General features: G+C 48.4%; 1 protein-coding gene across 5 annotated transcripts in view; it reads right to left on the reverse strand.

Annotated features, from left to right (window-relative positions):
* Positions 1-931: 931 nt before the first annotated feature.
* Positions 932-20,647, reverse strand: part of Trim14 (tripartite motif-containing 14) — a 31,079-nt gene continuing 11,363 nt past the window's right edge. The window contains exons 3-6 of one of the 5 annotated variants that reach the window (NM_029077.4): positions 19,366-19,599; positions 17,842-18,004; positions 6,297-6,389; positions 932-3,287 (exon numbers count right to left, since the gene is read on the reverse strand). In NM_029077.4, the coding sequence (NP_083353.1) occupies positions 2,752-3,287; positions 6,297-6,389; positions 17,842-18,004; positions 19,366-19,599 (1,026 nt within the window). In that variant the 3' untranslated portion in view covers positions 932-2,751. The other 4 variants (XM_017320419.2, XM_017320421.2, XM_017320420.2 and 1 more) reach the window with 4 other exon arrangements.

Raw genomic sequence — 20,647 nt, forward strand, 5'->3', positions numbered from 1 at the left:
TCTGCAAGAGCAGCCAGTATCTCTTAGCCATGGAGACATCTTTCCAGCCTCTCTCTTTTGTTTGTATACGTATGGGTGGGTGTGCACCCTGTATAGAGGTCAGAGGACAACTTATTTAGGAGTTGATTCTAGAGTTCCACCATGTGGGGCCCTGGGGATTGAATTCAGGTTGCCAGGCTTGGTGGCAAACACCTTGATCTGCTAAGCCATCTCACCAGCCTCCCCACCTGCATCCCCCCTAGATTTCTGATCAGAACATGATAGAATCTAGCCTGGGCCCCACAGTCAAGATCACTTGCTGTCATAAACTGCTTTCTGGAACAAGCTGTCCCTCAGAACACCAAAGCTTCTATCACTAGCACCACCTGTATGGGGTCACCACAGGCCAGTGTCACTGACAAAGTGGAATTTATGGGCAGAAGAGATGCCACTGTAGGTATGAGTACCCCTGAATTCTCTAGAAGCTAGAGACTACAGGAGGCTTCCATGGTGCGGAAGGAGGAATACAAACATGTTTCACTTTGTGTGTATGTGTGGTGATGGTGGTAGTGGTAGTAGCTAGAAACAACTGGGAGTTGGGTTTGCTTCCACAGAATAATTTAAAGGCCAGTGAGATGGCTCTGCAGGTAGCAGACGATTAGATGCACACAATTCATCCCTCAGCTATCGCTCACCATCCTGAAAGCCCAAGCTGACTTCCACCAGCTATCCCCTGACAACCTCGTGCATATACCATGAGACTTAGGGGTCTTCTGCCCCACAAAACCAATGTTCAGGAGAACGTCGTTCTCTCCATGAGTTCTGAACCCCCCATTGCTGGAGGCGTTCACTTAGGATCAGCTGACAATGTCAAGGAAGCTATGGAGGGGATGATAGGTGAACAAGATTTTATCCAAGTCCGAATGCTATGCACTTGACTTCCAACGAAGAACACAGTTACAAGGAACAGTATTCCTATTTTATTAAACAAAGCATGTATTAGAAAGCTGTTGTCTGAGCTGGGTGTGGTGGTGCACACCTTTAATCCCAGCACTCGGGAGGCAGAGGCAGGCAGATTGCTGAGTTCGAGGCCAGCATGGTCTACAAAGTGAGTTCCAGGACAGCCAGGGCTACACAGAGAAACCCTGTTTCGAAAAACCAAAGTAAGAAAAAGAAAACTTGTCACAGAGGTTTCTGTCCTCCACTTCCCTGGCCTTGACTAAGCCTTTTTCTTACAAACACCTGTTGGGCCTGAAGCCCTTGCTCAGCTTGTGCAAGGCCACTGGTTCTAGACCAAGCACCGGGAAAATCAATTGTGTACCTTTGAGGTAAATTCTACAAAGTCAGGAGCGTGAAGACGTATGCTTTGTACTGTCAACAGCATGGATGCCAAGGAGACTCCCCTGAGAATATTAAGGCAGCTAGCTCCCTTGGCTGCCACCCAGCTGCTGGCCATCTGTGGTCCAGCACTGCGACAAGGTAGAAAGAATCTATTGGAGGTGCTAACAAATCCTAGCCTGATTCGACATTATAGTTTTTAAGGCAATTTGGCTTGTTTAAACCTGGCACTGACCCACGTTTTACATATGGGGGCCACACAGCTGACAGGAAGCTAAGATCCCCTCAAACGATTTCATCCCTCAGCCTGAAGGGTATGAAACCTCATTTCAGGGACCAATGAAGGCATTCTAGAAGCAGGTTTGCCCCAAGGAAAACTGAGGTAAATACTGAGGGAGAAGAGCTGTCACATCCACAGCACAGCCTGGCAGGCAGTGTGGATCCTGACTGAAACACTGATTCTGTTATCTGATTCACGTGTACCAATCCTGCCAGGGGTACAACAGTTTGTAAGGGTCAAGTGTGTGTAGTGTATGACTATGTTCAACAGCACCTAGTAAGAGATGCCTGGCCTGGCCCCTCCTGCAGTGGAGGGTGTGGTTAAAGCTCTGGTCATGTGAATGACGAAGATGTAGCATCTCCCGTTAGGTATGTCCTGCCCTTTGAACCCATCTCAGTAGTTTTCTCTCCTGTGGGTAGCAGTCTACCTACTGATCACCCAGGAAGTGCCTGGGAGGGAAGGACACGGATGTCCTTAGAAAGTAACTGGAGTGACAGGTCCCAGATTTACAGGCCTAATAGTTTTCTGAGGGGGTGTGGTGGAGGGATTTGCAGGCCCAATCTGTTGTTTTTGGGGGCTTGGGAGGGAATTTCTTGGGGGCAGATATGCCTGAGAACTGACACAGGCAGAGAGCCGGTTTTCCTATTTATGGTGGGAAGCACAATGGTTCAAAGGTGCAACTGTGATCTAGCTTCTGACCGGAGCATGTCTGAAAAAGATTGACATGGGAAAAGCGCTTCCCGTGTTGTTTTTGTAGCTCTTACAGAGCCTCCCTCTAATCCCAAGAGGCCAAGCTAAGTTTCAGGATGCCCACCCTGGTTTTAGTGTAGAAGATGAAGAAGCAAGAGGATGCAGACTCAGACAAGAACCCTCTCAGGTGCTCTGGATCAAGGCGACCTGGACAAGCTGAAGTGGCTGTAGAGCAGCTGGCTCAAACGGAAACTGTAGGGGAACTACTTGCCCCTGCTGGGAGACATTCACTGATACTGTGTGCCTACTGTGTGCCAGGAGGTTCTAGGCGCTGCACGATAGTCTCCCAGACACAGGCAGCGGGGTGCCCCTTTCAGGAATATGCACTATAAAGGCATCGTTGGGGGGCAGGGCGCACAGGGGACAACTGGAGACAAGCCTAGGAAAAGAAAGCCCGATTTCCCTTAGGGCAACCTAGGGATGCTGATGGGCCCCTCCCAGAGGCGCAGGGCTGGATAGAGCGGCTCCTGGAAGGCGGCGTGGAAGGTGTGCAAGTGGCTCATGCCACCCGCCACGTCGTAGAAGGCCAGAATGCCGGCCTCGTAGTCCAGGAAGACGCCGAGCCGGTGGGGGTCGCGGCGGGGCCGCAGGCGACTTCGCTGGCCGTCATGGAAGGCCCAGTACTCTAGGTCGTAACGCTTTACGCACCACGACTCGCGGTTGCAGCCCAGGCGGGCGGCGGCGGAGGCTCCGCGGCGGCGCAGCGACGGGTACGCCGCGCCCACCCACCAGCCCACACCGGCCTCCTGCACGTCCACCTCCCAGTAGTGGCGTCCGGCTGCGAAGCCGTCGCGGCCCAGCACCTGCCGCAGCGCGTCGAACCGCGGCGCGGGACGCGGCCCCAGGCGACCCAGCAGCGAGCAGCGGACTGTCAGACCGTCCGGCGACAGGCGCAGGCGCGCGTGCATCGTGTCCGGGTCCAGCGTTGGCGTACGGGCGTCTGCAGAGGGGGCGGGGAGGACAGCTGTCAGAAAGCCTGGGCGGAGCCACGTGGGGCCCGCCCACCTCGGCCTGAGCGTGCGTCCGCGGAGAGGGGCGGGGAAAGGCAGTCTGATAGGCGGGGGCAAAGAAGCCCCGCCCCGCCCCGCCCCGCCCCGCCCCGCCCCGCCCCGCTCCCTTTCCAAGCTCTGGTTCCTACCGGAGCCAAAAAGTTCGGTGGGAATCAAAAAGCTGTTGGGCAGGGTGAGAGGGAAACTGAGGTTTTTTACACGCTCTATGCGGCTTGACTTTGGATCGTGGAAATTATTGCTAATAAAAAGAAAAGAAAAGAAAAGAAAAGAAAAGAAAAGAAAAGAAAAGAAAAGAAAAGAAAAGAAAAGAAAAGAAAAGAAAAAAGAAAAGCAATCTTACTGCCGAGGAAGGAGGAGCACATTTTTAATCCCACCAGTCAGGAGACAGAGGCAGAGGTTCTGCGAGTTGGAGGCCGGCCTAGTGAGGTCTACATAGTAGCACGTTGCAAGACAGGCAGAGATACATAAAGAGACCCAGTCAAAAAAAGAGAAAGAAAAATGGAAACTCTTAAACCATTAGGACTCGGTTGCATGTCCTCTGACCTTTTAATCCCTTAATTTTGAGGCTTATATTTGGTCCTAATTTTGGTATCATGCTATGCATGCTCTTAGGCAACCTACTTTTAAAAACTTAATGGCATATTCGTGACACACGCTTGAATCATATCAAACATATTTCAGTGGTGATACTAGTTTGTGTGTGTGTTTATTTTATGGGCGTTGAGTCGCGCTTTACGTGCAGCTCAGTGTAATGTGCAGTGCCAGCAGGGGCCAGAAGAAGGCGCCAGATTCCCTGCAACTGGAGTTACAGAGGGTTGTGAGCAAAAGTTCTTAAACCACAGGGCTTGCTTTCCAGTCTCTGAAGTTAGAAGATTTTCTATGCTAAACACTTAGAAACGGAGACAGTTGTCATCCTTTCGTGTAGTAAATGCGGGAACACAAAGAAGGCGTCTAGAACTTTCAGTTTCTTGGTGGGAAGGAGATGAAGGAACGTTTACTTCCCCTTTGTTCAGTGTGCTTCTCTTTAAAAGCATTTTATTTTTCAAATGTTTCTTTTTTTAAAAAATGTGTGCTTAATGATACCACTTTGAGAAATTACTCCTGGGGGCTGGAGAGATGGCTCAGTGGTTAAGAGCACCGACTGTTCTTCCAGAGGTCCCGAGTTCAATTCCCAGCAACCACATGGTGGCTCACAACCATCTGTCATGGAATCTGATGCCCTCTTCTGGGTTGTCTGAAGACAGCTACAGTGTACTCATATAAATAATAAATAAATAAAACTTGAGAGAGAGAGAGAGAGAGAGAGAGAGAGAGAGAGAGAGAGAGAGAGAAAGTTACTCCTGAAGATATGCAGCAAATAAGGCATATTTATCCCCTCATTTGTTCAATGCACTAATGTAACAAATGGAACAGTATTGGTGGTTTCAAGCTGGGCCCTGCTGATGTAAGTTTGAAGCTCACTTGGGCTACAGAGGAAAACCATGTCTTAAAACAACAAGAAAAACAAAACAAAACAAAACAAAACCCCAGCAACTTTTAATAGAGTTGCTGTGAGCTTTGGGGGTAACTTGTAAAAGCTGTGTGTCTTGAGAAAAATAAGTGTTCCTGTGATGTGTTAGCTGGCGGCTTTTAAAATAGCAATATTGAAATGGGGTGTTGTTGTTATACTATTACATAAAGTTACAAAAGATTATAACTTGGTGCTACTTTAAAATACCTTGACAGTTTTATTTTGTTTCATTTTTGTTTTGGTTTTCGTTTTTTTGTTTTGTTTTGTTTTGTTTTGTTTTATAGATAGGGTTCTTCTGTGTAGCCCCACCTGTCCAAAAACTCACTGTGTAGACCAAACTGGCCTTGAATTTAGAGATTAGCCTACCTCTGCCTTCTGAGTACTGGGATTAAAGGTTTGTGCCATCACCAACCACTAAACATATTTTTGGTTTTTTGAGACAGGGTTTCTCCATGTAACAGAGCTCTGTGACCTGGAACTTGCTTTGTAGACCAATCTGACTTAGAACTCTCAGAGATCCGCCTGCCTCTGCCTCCTGAGTGCAGGGATTAAAGGCGTGCACCACCACTACCTGGTGACACTATTTTTAAAAGTCTGAAAGAGAAATCTGTGGAAACACTGACCGCAGTTAACTTTGGGTAAAATAGCTTTTTTCTTTTGGTTTTTTAATTTATGATTTTCTTCACAAAATGCATGCACTACATATATTATTCTCCTTGTCTTCCTCTCTATGTCTCCTTTCCTTTCCCTTTCTCCTCTCTCTCTCTCTCTCTCTCTCTCTCTCTCTCTCTCTCTCTCGCTTATGACTCTAGGAATTAAACCCAGACATGCCTCACACACACCAGGCAAGCATTCTATCACTGAGATGCCCCCACCCTCTTCTTCTGTAAATTTTTAGGGGAACAAATAGAGATGGTTCATAATTTCCCAATAAATGAAAACAGATTATAAAACAGTGTGTATAGAATACCATGTTGTATGTAATAATAAGGTGGTCATAGTTGAACTCACCAGCAGTCCCTGCACTAGAGAGAGAGAGAGAGAGAGAGAGAGAGAGAGAGAGAGAGAGAAGCAGGAGGATCAGGAGTTCAAGTCTAGCCTTGGCTATATAGTAAGTTTAAGACTATCATGGGCTACAGGAGGCTCTGTCTCAAAAACAAAGGCAAATAAATAATAGAAGCTTTCTGTGTCATTTGTTTTGGTCTTGAGACAAGGTCCTACCATATAGCCAAGGGTAGACTAGAACTTGAGATCTCCCTGCCTGAGCCTCTAAGCACTGGGTCTAAAGCCTGTGTGGGATCACACACCCAGCAAAAATGCTTAACCTTACTTGGAAACAGTCTCTTAACAGGAAGTTGGGGGGCTCATTTCCTGGCCCCCATCCACCTTTGCTCCCACCCTACCTCCCTCTCCCACTCCCCGGTCTCACATTTCAAGAAGAGAGCTCTCTCTGGCGAGGGGCTGGTTTTCAACAAGGCGCCTGGCTTGGTGCTGGAGGAGTTTGAAAGCTGGCAGTTTATGTCTGTAAGGAATTGGAATTGCAAGGTGTGAGGCAGTTCATGTAGGCAGCACAGACAGACACCAAAGGGCGGCAAAACTGGAGCCTTGCACATCTCTCCCAAGAGTCACATGCAAATTTAGAAAATACAAACTCTGGGGTAGGGGGTTGGAGGGGGTGTGCGGTGTGTGTGGGGGTGCATGCAGCCACTCACTGATGGCGGCCGGGTGAGCCTCAGCTTAGCACTGGAGGAGAGGAGCAGTCTTCCCTGAAAGCTGGGCTGAGCCTGAGGAAGGTACAACAGCAGGAAATTGAATATGTGCATGAGTGTGTGTGTGTGTGTGTGTGTGTGTGTGTGTGTGTGTGTGTGTTGGTGGGGTTGAGGGACTGGAGCCATGGATTAGCTGTTAAAAGTGTTTCTTGATCTTGCAGAGGGTCTGAGCTCAGTTCCCAGCACCCATATTGGGTGGTTTACAACCACCTGTAACTCCAGCTCCAGGAAAGCACACGCCCCCTCCCCCCTCCATAGACACTGCACTCGTGTGCACACACCCACATACAGACACGCAGATGCATACATATGTTGGGAGCCGCCCCCACATTCGCCGTTACAAGATGGCGCTGACATCCTGTGTTCTAAGTGGTAAACAAATAATCTGCGCATGTGCCAAGGGTATCTTATGACTACTTGTGCTCTGCCTTCCCCGTGACGTCAACTCGGCCGATGGGCTGCAGCCAATCAGGGAGTGACACGTCCGAGGCGAAGGAGAATGCTCCTTAAGAGGGACGGGGTTTCGTTTTCTCTCGCTCTTGCTTCTTGCTCTCTTGCTTCTTGCTCTCTTGCTTCCTGCACCCTGGCTCCTGAAGATGTAAGAAATAAAGCTTTGCCGCAGAAGATTCTGGTCTGTGGTGTTCTTCCTGGCCGGTCGTGAGAACGCGTCTAATAACAATTGGTGCCGAATTCCGGGACGAGAAAAAACTCGGGACTGGCGCAAGGAAGATCCCTCATTCCAGAACCAGAACTGCGGGTCGCGGTAATAAAGGTTCCCGTAAAGCAGACTGTTAAGAAGGATTCAACTGTATGAATTCAGAACTTTTCAGCTGGGGAACGAGAGTACCAGTGAGTACAGCTTTACGAGGTAAGTCCGATCTTGAACTTTCTAACGAAATTCAAGACAGTCTATCAGAAGTAAAGTGGAATATGTTTGGCCTTGAATTTTTTCTGGTGTTAGGAGCCCTTTTGTTCCTTTTCACATGTTATCAAGTGGTTAAGATAGGGAGGATTCTAGAGGAAATTCAGGACAAGCTATCAGAAGTAAAGCGGGGAGAGAGAGTAGGAACAAAGAGGAAATATGGTACACAAAATAAGCATACAGGCCTTTCCAAGGGTCTTGAACCCGAGGAAAAGTTAAGGTTAGGTAGGAATACCTGGAGAGAGATTAGAAGAAAAAGAGGAAAAAGGGAAAAGAAGAAAGATCAATTAGCGGAGGTCTCTAGGAAAAGGAGCCTGTGCTTATCGCTGGATGGGCTCGGGGAGCCAGCTCTTAGTAGCTCTGAAGCAGGTGAAGAATCCTCCTCTGAGGAAACAGACTGGGAGGAAGAAGCAGCCCATTACCAGCCAGCTAATTGGTCAAGAAAAAAGCCAAAAGCGGCTGGCGAAGGCCAGTTTGCTGATTGGCCTCAGGGCAGTCGGCTTCAAGGTCCGCCCTATGCGGAGTCCCCGCCCTGCGTAGTGCGTCAACAATGCGCAGAGAGGCAGTGCGCAGAGAGGCAGTGCGCAGACTCATTCATTCCCAGAGAGGAACAAAGGAAAATACAACAGGCATTTCCGGTCTTTGAAGGAGCCGAGGGTGGGCGTGTCCACGCTCCGGTAGAATACTTACAAATTAAGGAAATTGCCGAGTCGGTTCGTAAATACGGAACCAATGCTAATTTTACCTTGGTGCAGTTAGACAGGCTCGCTGGCATGGCACTAACTCCTGCCGACTGGCAAACGGTTGTAAAAGCCGCTCTCCCTAGTATGGGCAAATATATGGAATGGAGAGCGCTTTGGCACGAAGCTGCACAAGCGCAGGCCCGAGCAAACGCAGCTGCTTTGACTCCAGAGCAGAGAGATTGGACTTTTGACTTGTTAACGGGTCAGGGAGCTTATTCTGCTGATCAGACAAACTACCATTGGGGAGCTTATGCCCAGATTTCTTCCACGGCTATTAGGGCCTGGAAGGCGCTCTCTCGAGCAGGTGAAACCACTGGTCAGTTAACAAAGATAATCCAGGGACCTCAGGAATCCTTCTCAGATTTTGTGGCCAGAATGACAGAGGCAGCAGAGCGTATTTTTGGAGAGTCAGAGCAAGCTGCGCCTCTGATAGAACAGCTAATCTATGAGCAAGCCACAAAGGAGTGCCGAGCGGCCATAGCCCCAAGAAAGAACAAAGGCTTACAAGACTGGCTCAGGGTCTGTCGAGAGCTTGGGGGACCTCTCACCAATGCAGGCTTAGCGGCCGCCATCCTCCAATCTCAGAACCGCTCCATGAGCAGAAATGATCAGAGGACATGTTTTAATTGCGGAAAGCCTGGGCATTTTAAGAAAGATTGCAGAGCTCCAGATAAACAGGGAGGGACTCTCACTCTTTGCTCTAAGTGTGGCAAGGGTTATCATAGAGCTGACCAGTGTCGCTCTGTGAGGGATATAAAGGGCAGAGTCCTTCCCCCACCTGATAGTCAATCAACTGATGTGCCAAAAAACGGGTCATCGGGCCCTCGGTCCCAGGGCCCTCAAAGATATGGGAACCGGTTTGTCAGGACCCAGGAAGCAGTCAGAGAGGCGACCCAGGAAGACCCACAAGGGTGGACCTGCGTGCCGCCTCCGACTTCCTACTAATGCCTCAAATGAGTATTCAGCCGGTGCCGGTGGAGCCTATACCATCCTTGCCCCCGGGAACCATGGGCCTTATTCTCGGCCGAGGTTCACTCACCTTGCAGGGCTTAGTAGTCCACCCTGGAGTTATGGATTGTCAACATTCCCCTGAAATACAGGTCCTGTGCTCAAGCCCTAAGGGCGTTTTTTCTATTAGTAAAGGAGATAGGATAGCTCAGCTGCTGCTCCTCCCTGATAATACCAGGGAGAAATCTGCAGGACCTGAGATAAAGAAAATGGGCTCCTCAGGAAATGATTCTGCCTATTTGGTTGTATCTTTAAATGATAGACCTAAGCTCCGCCTTAAGATTAATGGAAAAGAGTTTGAAGGCATCCTTGATACCGGAGCAGATAAAAGTATAATTTCTACACATTGGTGGCCCAAAGCATGGCCCACCACAGAGTCATCTCATTCATTACAGGGCCTAGGTTATCAATCATGTCCCACTATAAGCTCCGTTGCCTTGACGTGGGAATCCTCTGAAGGACAGCAAGGGAAATTCATACCTTATGTGCTCCCACTCCCGGTTAACCTCTGGGGAAGGGATATTATGCAGCATTTGGGCCTTATTTTGTCCAATGAAAACGCCCCATCAGGAGGGTATTCAGCTAAAGCAAAAAATATCATGGCAAAGATGGGTTATAAAGAAGGAAAAGGGTTAGGACATCAAGAACAGGGAAGGATAGAGCCCATCTCACCTAATGGAAACCAAGACAGACAGGGTCTGGGTTTTCCTTAGCGGCCATTGGGGCAGCACGACCCATACCATGGAAAACAGGGGACCCAGTGTGGGTTCCTCAATGGCACCTATCCTCTGAAAAACTAGAAGCTGTGATTCAACTGGTAGAGGAACAATTAAAACTAGGCCATATTGAACCCTCTACCTCACCTTGGAATACTCCAATTTTTGTAATTAAGAAAAAGTCAGGAAAGTGGAGACTGCTCCATGACCTCAGAGCCATTAATGAGCAAATGAACTTATTTGGCCCAGTACAGAGGGGTCTCCCTGTACTTTCCGCCTTACCACGTGGCTGGAATTTAATTATTATAGATATTAAAGATTGTTTCTTTTCTATACCTTTGTGTCCAAGGGATAGGCCCAGATTTGCCTTTACCATCCCCTCTATTAATCACATGGAACCTGATAAGAGGTATCAATGGAAGGTCTTACCACAGGGAATGTCCAATAGTCCTACTATGTGTCAACTTTATGTACAAGAAGCTCTTTTGCCAGTGAGGGAACAATTCCCCTCTTTAATTTTGCTCCTTTACATGGATGACATCCTCCTGTGCCATAAAGACCTTACCATGCTACAAAAGGCATATCCTTTTCTACTTAAAACTTTAAGTCAGTGGGGTTTACAGATAGCCACAGAAAAGGTCCAAATTTCTGATACAGGACAATTCTTGGGCTCTGTGGTGTCCCCAGATAAGATTGTGTCCCAAAAGGTAGAGATAAGAAGAGATCACCTCCATACCTTAAATGATTTTCAGAAGCTGTTGGGAGATATTAATTGGCTTAGACCTTTTTTAAAGATTCCTTCCGCTGAGTTAAGGCCTTTGTTTAGTATTTTAGAAGGAGATCCTCATATCTCCTCCCCTAGGACTCTTACTCTAGCTGCTAACCAGGCCTTACAAAAAGTGGAAAAGGCCTTACAGAATGCACAATTACAACGTATTGAGGATTCGCAGCCTTTCAGTTTGTGTGTCTTTAAGACAGCACAATTGCCAACTGCAGTTTTGTGGCAGAATGGGCCATTGTTGTGGATCCATCCAAACGTATCCCCAGCTAAAATAATAGATTGGTATCCTGATGCAATTGCACAGCTTGCCCTTAAAGGCCTAAAAGCAGCAATCACCCACTTTGGGCAAAGTCCATATCTTTTAATTGTACCTTATACTGCTGCACAGGTTCAAACCTTGGCAGCCGCATCTAATGATTGGGCAGTTTTAGTTACCTCCTTTTCAGGAAAAATAGATAACCATTATCCAAAGCATCCAATCTTACAGTTTGCCCAAAATCAATCTGTTGTGTTTCCACAAATAACAGTAAGAAACCCACTTAAAAATGGGATTGTGGTATATACTGATGGATCAAAAACTGGCATAGGTGCCTGTGTGGCTAATGGTAAAGTGGTATCCAAACAATATGATGAAACATGTTCTGACATCATGTTTGCTTCTCCGTTAACCGGAGAAAAAGCCTCACATGTGATTCAACATTGTCTTGAGGCATGGAGTGCTTGGGGGAAACCCAGACTCCTTAAGACTGATAATGGACCAGCTTATACGTCTCAAAAATTCCAGCAGTTCTGCCGTCAGATGGACGTAACCCACCTGACTGGACTTCCGTACAACCCTCAAGGACAGGGTATTGTTGAGCGTGCGCATCGCACCCTCAAAGCCTATCTTATAAAACAGAAGAGGGGAACTTTTGAGGAGACTGTACCCCGAGCACCAAGAGTGTCTGTGTCTTTGGCACTCTTTACACTCAATTTTTTAAATATTGATGCTCATGGCCATACTGCGGCTGAACGTCATTGTTCAGAGCCAGATAGGCCCAATGAGATGGTTAAATGGAAAAATGTCCTTGATAATAAATGGTATGGCCCGGATCCTATCTTGATAAGATCCAGGGGAGCTATCTGTGTTTTCCCACAGAATGAAGACAACCCATTTTGGGTACCAGAAAGACTCACCCGAAAAATCCAGACTGACCAAGGGAATACTAATGTCCCTCGTCTTGGTGATGTCCAGGGCGTCAATAATAAAGAGAGAGCAGCGTTGGGGGATAATGTCGACATTTCCACTCCCAATGACGGTGATGTATAATGCTCAAGTATTCTCCTGCTTTTTTACCACTAACTAGGAACTGGGTTTGGCCTTAATTCAGACAGCCTTGGCTCTGTCTGGACAGGTCCAGACGACTGACACCATTAACACTTTGTCAGCCTCAGTGACTACAGTCATAGATGAACAGGCCTCAGCTAATGTCAAGATACAGAGAGGTCTCATGCTGGTTAATCAACTCATAGATCTTGTCCAGATACAACTAGATGTATTATGACAAATAACTCAGCAGGGATGTAAACAAAAGTTTCCGGGATTGTGTGTTACTTCCATTCAGTATGTTAAATTTACTAGGGCAGCTAATTTGTCAAAAAGTCTTTTTCAGTATATGTTACAGAATTGGACGGCTGAATTTGAACAGATCCTTCGGGAATTGAGACTTCAGGTCAACTCCACGCGCTTGGACCTGTCCCTGACCAAAGGATTACCCAATTGGATCTCCTTAGCATTTTCTTTCTTTAAAAAATGGGTGGGATTAATATTATTTGGAGATACACTTTGCTGTGGATTAGTGTTGCTTCTTTGATTGGTCTGTAAGCTTAAGGCCCAAACTAGGAGAGACAAGGTGGTTATTACCCAGGCGCTTGCAGGACTAGAACATGGAGCTTCCCCTGATATATCTATGCTTAGGCAATAGGTCGCTGGCCACTCAGCTCTTATATCCCATGAGGCTAGACTCATTGCACGGGATAGAGTGAGTGTGCTTCAGCAGCCCGAGAGAGTTGCAAGGCTAAGCACTGCAATGGAAAGGCTCTGCGGCATATATGAGCCTATTCTAGGGAGACATGTCATCTTTCAAGAAGGTTCAGTGTCCTAGTTCCCTTCCCCCAGGCAAAACGACACGGGAGCAGGTCAGGGTTGCTCTGGGTAAAAGCCTGTAAGCCTAAGAGCTAATCCTGTACATGGCTCCTTTACCTACACACTGGGGATTTGACCTCTATCTCCACTCTCATTAATATGGGTGGCCTATTTGCTCTTATTAAAAGGATAGGGGGAGATGTTGGGAGCCGCCCCCACATTCGCCGTTACAAGATGGCGCTGACATCCTGTGTTCTAAGTGGTAAACAAATAATCTGCGCATGTGCCAAGGGTATCTTATGACTACTTGTGCTCTGCCTTCCCCGTGACGTCAACTCGGCCGATGGGCTGCAGCCAATCAGGGAGTGACACGTCCGAGGCGAAGGAGAATGCTCCTTAAGAGGGACGGGGTTTCGTTTTCTCTCGCTCTTGCTTCTTGCTCTCTTGCTTCTTGCTCTCTTGCTTCCTGCACCCTGGCTCCTGAAGATGTAAGAAATAAAGCTTTGCCGCAGAAGATTCTGGTCTGTGGTGTTCTTCCTGGCCGGTCGTGAGAACGCGTCTAATAACATACATAATTTTAAAAAGAGAAAGAAAGAAAGCCTAACTGATTGGAACTCTCAGTAGCACTGTAACCACCTGTGACAGGGGCTTTGTAAGCCCCTTCCTCACAAGCATCTAGAACATGGGGACAGTGAGATGGTTTCTTCAATGGCACAGCCATTGGCAAATGCCTACAGTCCTCTAAATAGCTTCTACCCATGCTCCTGTAAGGAGCTCTAATAAAATCCACACACTGACACACATACTCACACATTCACACACACACACACACACACTCACACATATACACATTGACACACACTCATACACACACATTCACACACACACACTACACATTCATACACACATGCACACAGACTGACACACATACACATTCACACACACACTGACATATACACTCATATACACACATGGCTTACATACTCACATTCATACACACACATATATATATACTCACAGACTGACACATTCCCACACATACTCAGGACACATACACTCAGACACACTGACACACATACTCACACATTCACACACACACTCATACACACTCATTCACACACTCACACACTACACATTCATATACACATGCACACAGACTGACACACACTGGCACACATACACATTCACACATTCAGAAACACACATGCTCACACACATTCATACACACACACACACATATATACTCACAGACTGAGACACATACCAATTACACATACATTCACACACTCTCACACACACTCACACTCACTCACACACACAGACATGAAAGCAGAAGGGAGAACTAGTTAGGCAGAGGGAGAGAATCATTGGGAGGGAGGGGGTTACGATAGAGTAATGGGTGACTGCAGAGATGGCTTATCCTTTAAGAGCACTGGCTGAGGACCTGTGTACGATTCCCAGCACTCATATGTTGGCTTGCAACGGTCTGTTTCAGAGGGTCTCAGGCCTTCTTTTGACCTCCTCAGGTAGTGCACACGTGGTACACAGTCATGCATTCATGCAAAGTACCCATTAATATAAAAAAAATGAATCTTAAAAAGCAAGAGAGGGTAATGCAAGACAATATGCCCAAGATACGTTATGTGAATGTGTAAAAAGTCATAATGAAACCTTTTTTGTTCTTTTTTTTTGTTTGTTTGTTTTTTGTTTTTGTTTTTGTTTTTTTTCAAGACAAGGTTTCTCTGTGTAGCCCTGGTTGTCCTGGAACTCACTTTGTAGACCAGGCTGGCCTCGAACTCAGAAATCTGCCTGCCTCTGCCTTCCAAGTGCTGGAATTAAAGGCGTGCGCCGCCACCGCCCGGCTATGAAACATATTTTTATGTATAATTAATATATGCTAATAATCTATTTTAAAGAGTAAAACGTAACACTTACACAGAGCCCAGCTAAGCCTGCAGAGAGGTTGGGGCCTGGGAAAGAGCAAAGGGCGGGAGATTGTTCCAGCCAGAGGACACCTTAGGGAACACCTCCTTGGAGACCCCTGTCTGCCCTGTATCTTGGCCAGCAGACCTCCTTCATCACCATGGCCTGTGGGTGACGATGGAGTAGACCCTGGCAAAGGCCTCCCACCTCCCCAGGCTGCTGGAGATCCTCATGCTGTTACCTGTGTGAGATCTGCCTCAGGAGCTCAAACTTCTCACAGGGCCCTTCTCCCACGCCACAAGCCTTCCTCTCACTTGCTCATTCCCAAAGCCAGACCTACCTTATCCTGGTTAGCTTCCTGTCAGGCTGTCACAGATAGAGTTATTTGGGAAGAGCCTCATCTGAGAAAACCTCACCATCAGAGATTGGTGACTGTAGAACTGTAGATTGTACAGACTGGCCTGTAGACGAGTCTGTGGGACATTGTTGTTGTTTGTTTCTTTGGGTTTTTGTTTGTTTTGCTTTGTTTTCTTTCTTTTCTCTCTCTCTCTCTCTCTCTCTCTCTCTCTCTCTCTCTCTCTCTCTCTCTCTCTCTCTCTCTTTCTTTCTTTTTCGAGACAGGGTTTCTCTATGCAGCCCTGACTGTCCTGGAACTCACTGTCAACAAGGCTGGTCTTGAACTCAGATATCCTCCTACCTCTGTTCCCTGAAAGCTGGGATTAAAGGCAATACCACCACCTGGCTTTTTTGGGAGGGAGGGGGTTGAGACAGGGTTTCTCTATGTAGCCCCGGCTGTCCTGTAACTTGCTATGTAGATCAGGCTGGCCTCAAACTCACAGCGATCCACCTGCCTCTGCCCTACTCCCCACACCTAGCGCTGGTACTGAAAGTGCATGCCACCATGCTTTGCACTGGAGGACATTTTCTTGATTAAAGATTTATGTGGGAGCACCAAGCCCACTGCGGGTGGTGCTATCCCTGGGCAGGTAAAGCCTGGGTGTGTAAGAAAGGCCAAGCAAGCCAGAGGGAGCAAGGCAGTAAGCAGCCCAGTCGTTGCTTCTGTTCCTGCTTTGCTTCTCCCCCCTCCCCTTGTGCGCTGCCCCCCCCCATCCCCCACCTCCGTGATGGTCTATTAGCTATAATGTAAAATAATCCTGTCCCCTGGCTGCGTTTGGTCATAGGGTTTATCACAGCAATAGAAAGCAAACCAAGACTCGCCTGGTCCCCTAGCCTTCCCCCAACACAGCTCTAATTAGCTCCTTTTACATTCCCTTCGGCAAGCTGAGCTTACTCTTCAGCCCCCCCCCCCACCCCCCCTCAGGACCTTTGCATCTGTGTTTTCCTCACGCCTGGAGCACATTCCTCCAGGGATCACAGCAGGTATGTGAACAGGGGACACTTAGGTGTCGCTGATTGTGCCTGACCCTGGACAGCAGCCTCCCAAGCAGGTCTCCAATATACAGACTGAGAAACGGGGGTGGGGTGGGGGGTGGGGGTGGGGGGCTAGAAAACCAGGTGCACTGGACAAGGTGGCAGGAGGACTTCACAGCTGTGTGCTCCTCTGTGCTCCCCCTGCCCTCTCCCTGTGCTATTCCCACCCCATGCTTCCTGTCCTTAGGTCTTCAGGGTCTACAAAGAGCCAATCAATGGGGACCTACTCAGGCAGGTCTCCTCAGTGCCAGCTATGAAAGGGCTCTTATATCTCTTCTCTGGCTTTACCCCACAGCAGTTCCTGACAGGGTGTCTGGCTTCCCTTCCCAGGGCTGTCAGCACCATAGGAACAGGCTTGCAGCCAGTGTGTCAAAGTGTGAATTGCCACCATAGCTGAGGTGCTGATGAAAGATCAGCGCAGGGGAACCTCTGAGGACCTGGTTTGTCACCGGCTTTGTGGGCACTTTCAGAGCTGTACCCCAAATGGGTACTGCCCTCCAGACATTTACTGTGGTTGAGGAAGGGGTTCTTGTGTCCATGTTGTAAAGCCCCAGGCAGGTCACCAGGGCAGGTCCCGATAGGTGTAGGACAGAGGTTGGGTGACAGGGAGGGGGAGTGAAGCAGTCAGTAGAAAGGTTCCTGGTGTGCACAGCTGTGTCAGCCACCTGCAGGGGTGGTAGGACTGGCCTTGGGCAGAAGAGGAGGGTAAGAGCTGGCAAGGTGTTGCTGGGAGCAACCCTGGCAAGGTGGTGGCTGGAGAGAGAGAGAGAGAGAGAGAGAGAGAGAGAGAGAGAGAGAGAGAGGTGGCATCAGCTGTTAAGGATGGGTTAGTAATGGAGCATGGTAATCTGCTCAGGAGCCTGGGTCAAGTTGATTGACAGGTCAAGGCCAGCCTGAGCAACCTAACAGAAAAGCTCTCAAAATAAAGAGAGCTGGGGCTGGGCCTCGCGGGCAGAGTGCTTGCTTGCTTGCTTGCCTCGTGCTTGAGGCCCCAGGTTCCATTTTCAAGTACTGGGGGTTCGGGGTGGGTTGGACACTAAGCCAGGAGCATCCTGGGCCGTAAGTTGTCAGCTATCTCTGTTTCTCCGGGTAAGGTGTTCGTTAGAGGGGTATGCTGGTTTTGATTGTCAACTTGGGACTTGAGTCTGCGTGAAACAAATCTCTGGCAAGGTGTTGCTTGCCAGATCTTCAAGAGCCCTTCTAGATCCGGATGGCTTATCTTAAGTGGAGGAAATACCATTCCATAGGCTGGGGTCCCAGACTGGATAGAAAGGCGAACATGAGCCAAGCACCAGAACTGTCTCCCACTGCTTCCTGGCTGCAGACGCAGTGAGACCAGCGAGCTCGTGCTCCTGCCACCATGAATCCCCACCGTGACAGGCTGCAGCTGTGAACCAAAATAACCCCTTCCTCCCTCCCCTTCCTTCCTTCCTTCCTTCCTTCCTTCCTTCCTTCCTTCCTTCCTTCCTTCCTTCCTTCCTTCCTTCCTTCCTGTTGCTCTTGTCCGGTGGGCAACGCAGGGAGCAAGGACTTGGAGTTGGTCTTAGGCAACTCACTTTCCTTCAGGCGAGTGTCCATTGGTGTCTGCAACGTGTTCCCGATGGCTTCCACAAACTCCTTAAAGAAGTTCTTGACAGGCTCGAAGGACAGGGGCACAGGGTGGCTCAGCTCCGAGGGGCTCATCTGCTGTCCCATCTCTGTCTTGGTGGCTATATATGCCTGTGTGGATGGGCACAGAGTCAAAATGGCTCCAGGGACTGCAAGCTGCATCTAGCCTCTATTGCATACCCAAGGTCAGGACCCACTCCGCCTGGCCACCATGGGTTGAGCTGTGCCGCAGACCAGAGTCCTGGGGAGACTGCACAACTGGGGCTGCTTGTGTCCCCTCCTCTTATTGCTTCTTTCCCTTTATTTCTCTCTTCTTCCCTTTCTCTGCCCCTCCCACAGGATACTTAGGGCCCCAATCAAGAGGAGTGACCAGGCCGTGGCACTAAAGTCCAGACCATGATGAGGGTCTGCTGCAGTGCAGATGTACCTCAATATGTGGGGACCTGGAATCTATTCTGTTTTATTTTGTTTTGCTGGGACAGGATTTTATGGAGTCTAGCTGACCTTGAACTCCTGATCCTCCTACCTCCACCTTGCAGATGCTGAGTTTATAGGTACATATCACCAGTCCTGGCCAGACACAGGTTCTGATCCTATCAGACTGTGTGCCCTGTGAGTCCCCTTTCCCCCAGCCCCAAATCTACCAGAAGCCTTACTGCAGACCTTTAGTAAATATTTGAGCTAGGATTCATGTGCTGGTTGAGTAAGAATGACCCCTATAAATTCATATATTTGAATGCTTAGACATTAGGGAGTGGCACTACTTGAGAGGGATTAGAAGGTGTGGCCTTGTTGGAGGAAGTGTGTCGCTGGAGGTGGGCTTTGGGGGTTCAGAAACTTTCTTCCTGCTGCCTGTGGACCTGGATGTAGAACTCTCAGCTATTTCTCTAGCACTGTGTCTACCTGCATGCTACCATGCTTCCTGCTATAATGACAATGGAAACTAAACTTCTGAAACTGTAAGCCAGCCCCAATTAAATGCTTTCTGTTATAAGGTTGCTATGGTCAGCCGGGTGGTGCCAGTGGCAGCACACATCTTTAATGCCAGCACTTGGGAGGCAGAGACAGGTGAATCTTTTAAGAGTTTGAGGCCAGCCTGGTCTACAGAACTAATTCCAGGATAGCCGAGGCTATTACCACCCCCCCCACACACACACACACAAAAAATTGCTATGGTCATAGTGTCTCTTCACAGCAATAAAACACTGACTAAGATGATTCATCAAGTGCCTTCAACTTGGGGGGGCCCTAAGACAGGCTGCTGTTAGGACTATTTATAATTCAAGATACACATTAATTATCCTAGCAGTGTGTACTTCCTGATCACCTGTGTGGTGGTAATAAAGTTTACCCGATGGCCAGGGACATCTCTGTGTATTCCCCTGGTGTGTAAAGACGGTGTTTGAGGCTACAGTGACTCAGGTGCAGTGTGAGTAGCAGGTGGTAGATGAGATGGGGTAGCCCAGCCATACCTGCAGCAGCTGAACAGGGTTGGGCTCCTGGCCAATGCCCCACACCCTGGTAGAGAAGTCATCCATGACCTCAATCTGCTTCCCACAAGTCTCGGCTTGCTCCCGGTACACCTGGAGGGTGAGCTGTGTGCTTTTGTCAATGAATTTTTTGGCCAGTACTTCCTCTTCATCCAGGAGTAATCTGAGTTCTGTGAATTTCTGTGTCAGCCAGGCTTTACTTGAGTCTGCGTAAACCTTAAAGAAGGAGAGGAAGAAGAAAAAACCCAGTCAATTGTAGACAAGACGTTTGCCAACCAGGAAGTCTAGAACGGAAAACAGCGTCTACGGAATGAGCTCAGCAAGGTGGCTGTTCAAAGCAAGAGGCCACTCGTAAAAAGGAAAGTTTTTCTAAGCACTGGCAAAATGGTTTTGAGACAGGGTTTCCCTGCATAGCCCTGGCTGTTCTGGAACTCACTCTGTAGACCAGGCTGGCCTCGATTTCAGAAATCTGCCTGCCTCTGCCTCCCAAGTGCTGGGATTAAAGGCATGCAGCACCTCATCCGGGTAAAGAGCCTCCTGCCTCCTTCCTGCCTCCTTCCCTCCTCCTCCTCTTTTTGTTAACCGACGTCTTTCTTGGCAGCCCAGGTGGCCTCTAACTCCCACTTCTTCTGCATCAGCCTCCTTCCTGAGTGCTGGGTTGAAGGTATGTACCATTATGCTTGGCTTAACGTTCCCTTTATGAGCTGGGCACGTAGCACAGTTGGTAGACAGCTTTCCTGATATGTACCATGTCCTGGGCACACAGGACACGGTGGCATACCCCAAGAAGGTGGGGGTAAGATCAGAAGGCAAAGTTGTCATGGACTCCACAGGAAGTTCAAGATCAGCCTGGGTCTCATGAGCTCTTGTCTGAAAACAAAAGCAAAAAACCCTTGGAGGGGGGAGGACTTGAGGGAGGGGAAAGAATCTGATCAAAATATACTCTATGAAAAATTAAAAATAAAAAATGGAATGAAAATCCTTTGAGGTGAGGGATGGACAGCAAAATATCTAACAATAAATAGAGCAAAGCTGCAAGAGGTCTTAGAGTGTAGGTCAGTGGTAGAGAACTTGTTGGGTATGCAGGAGGCCCCGGGTTTGCTCCCCAGCATCTAACTTAGAGTATAACATTACACCGAGAGACACGAAGAGCCCTAACCATTGCTTCCTCTTATGGGGACTATGCGGAAAACGTATGAAAAGACCTCTGTGCTGAGCCTCTGAGCAAGTATTCATACATGGACAATAGTTGGGCTCTGTTTTC

The sequence above is a fragment of the Mus musculus genome, chromosome 4 (assembly GCF_000001635.26).
Source record: "Mus musculus strain C57BL/6J chromosome 4, GRCm38.p6 C57BL/6J".
NCBI classification, from domain to species: Eukaryota; Metazoa; Chordata; class Mammalia; order Rodentia; family Muridae; genus Mus; species Mus musculus.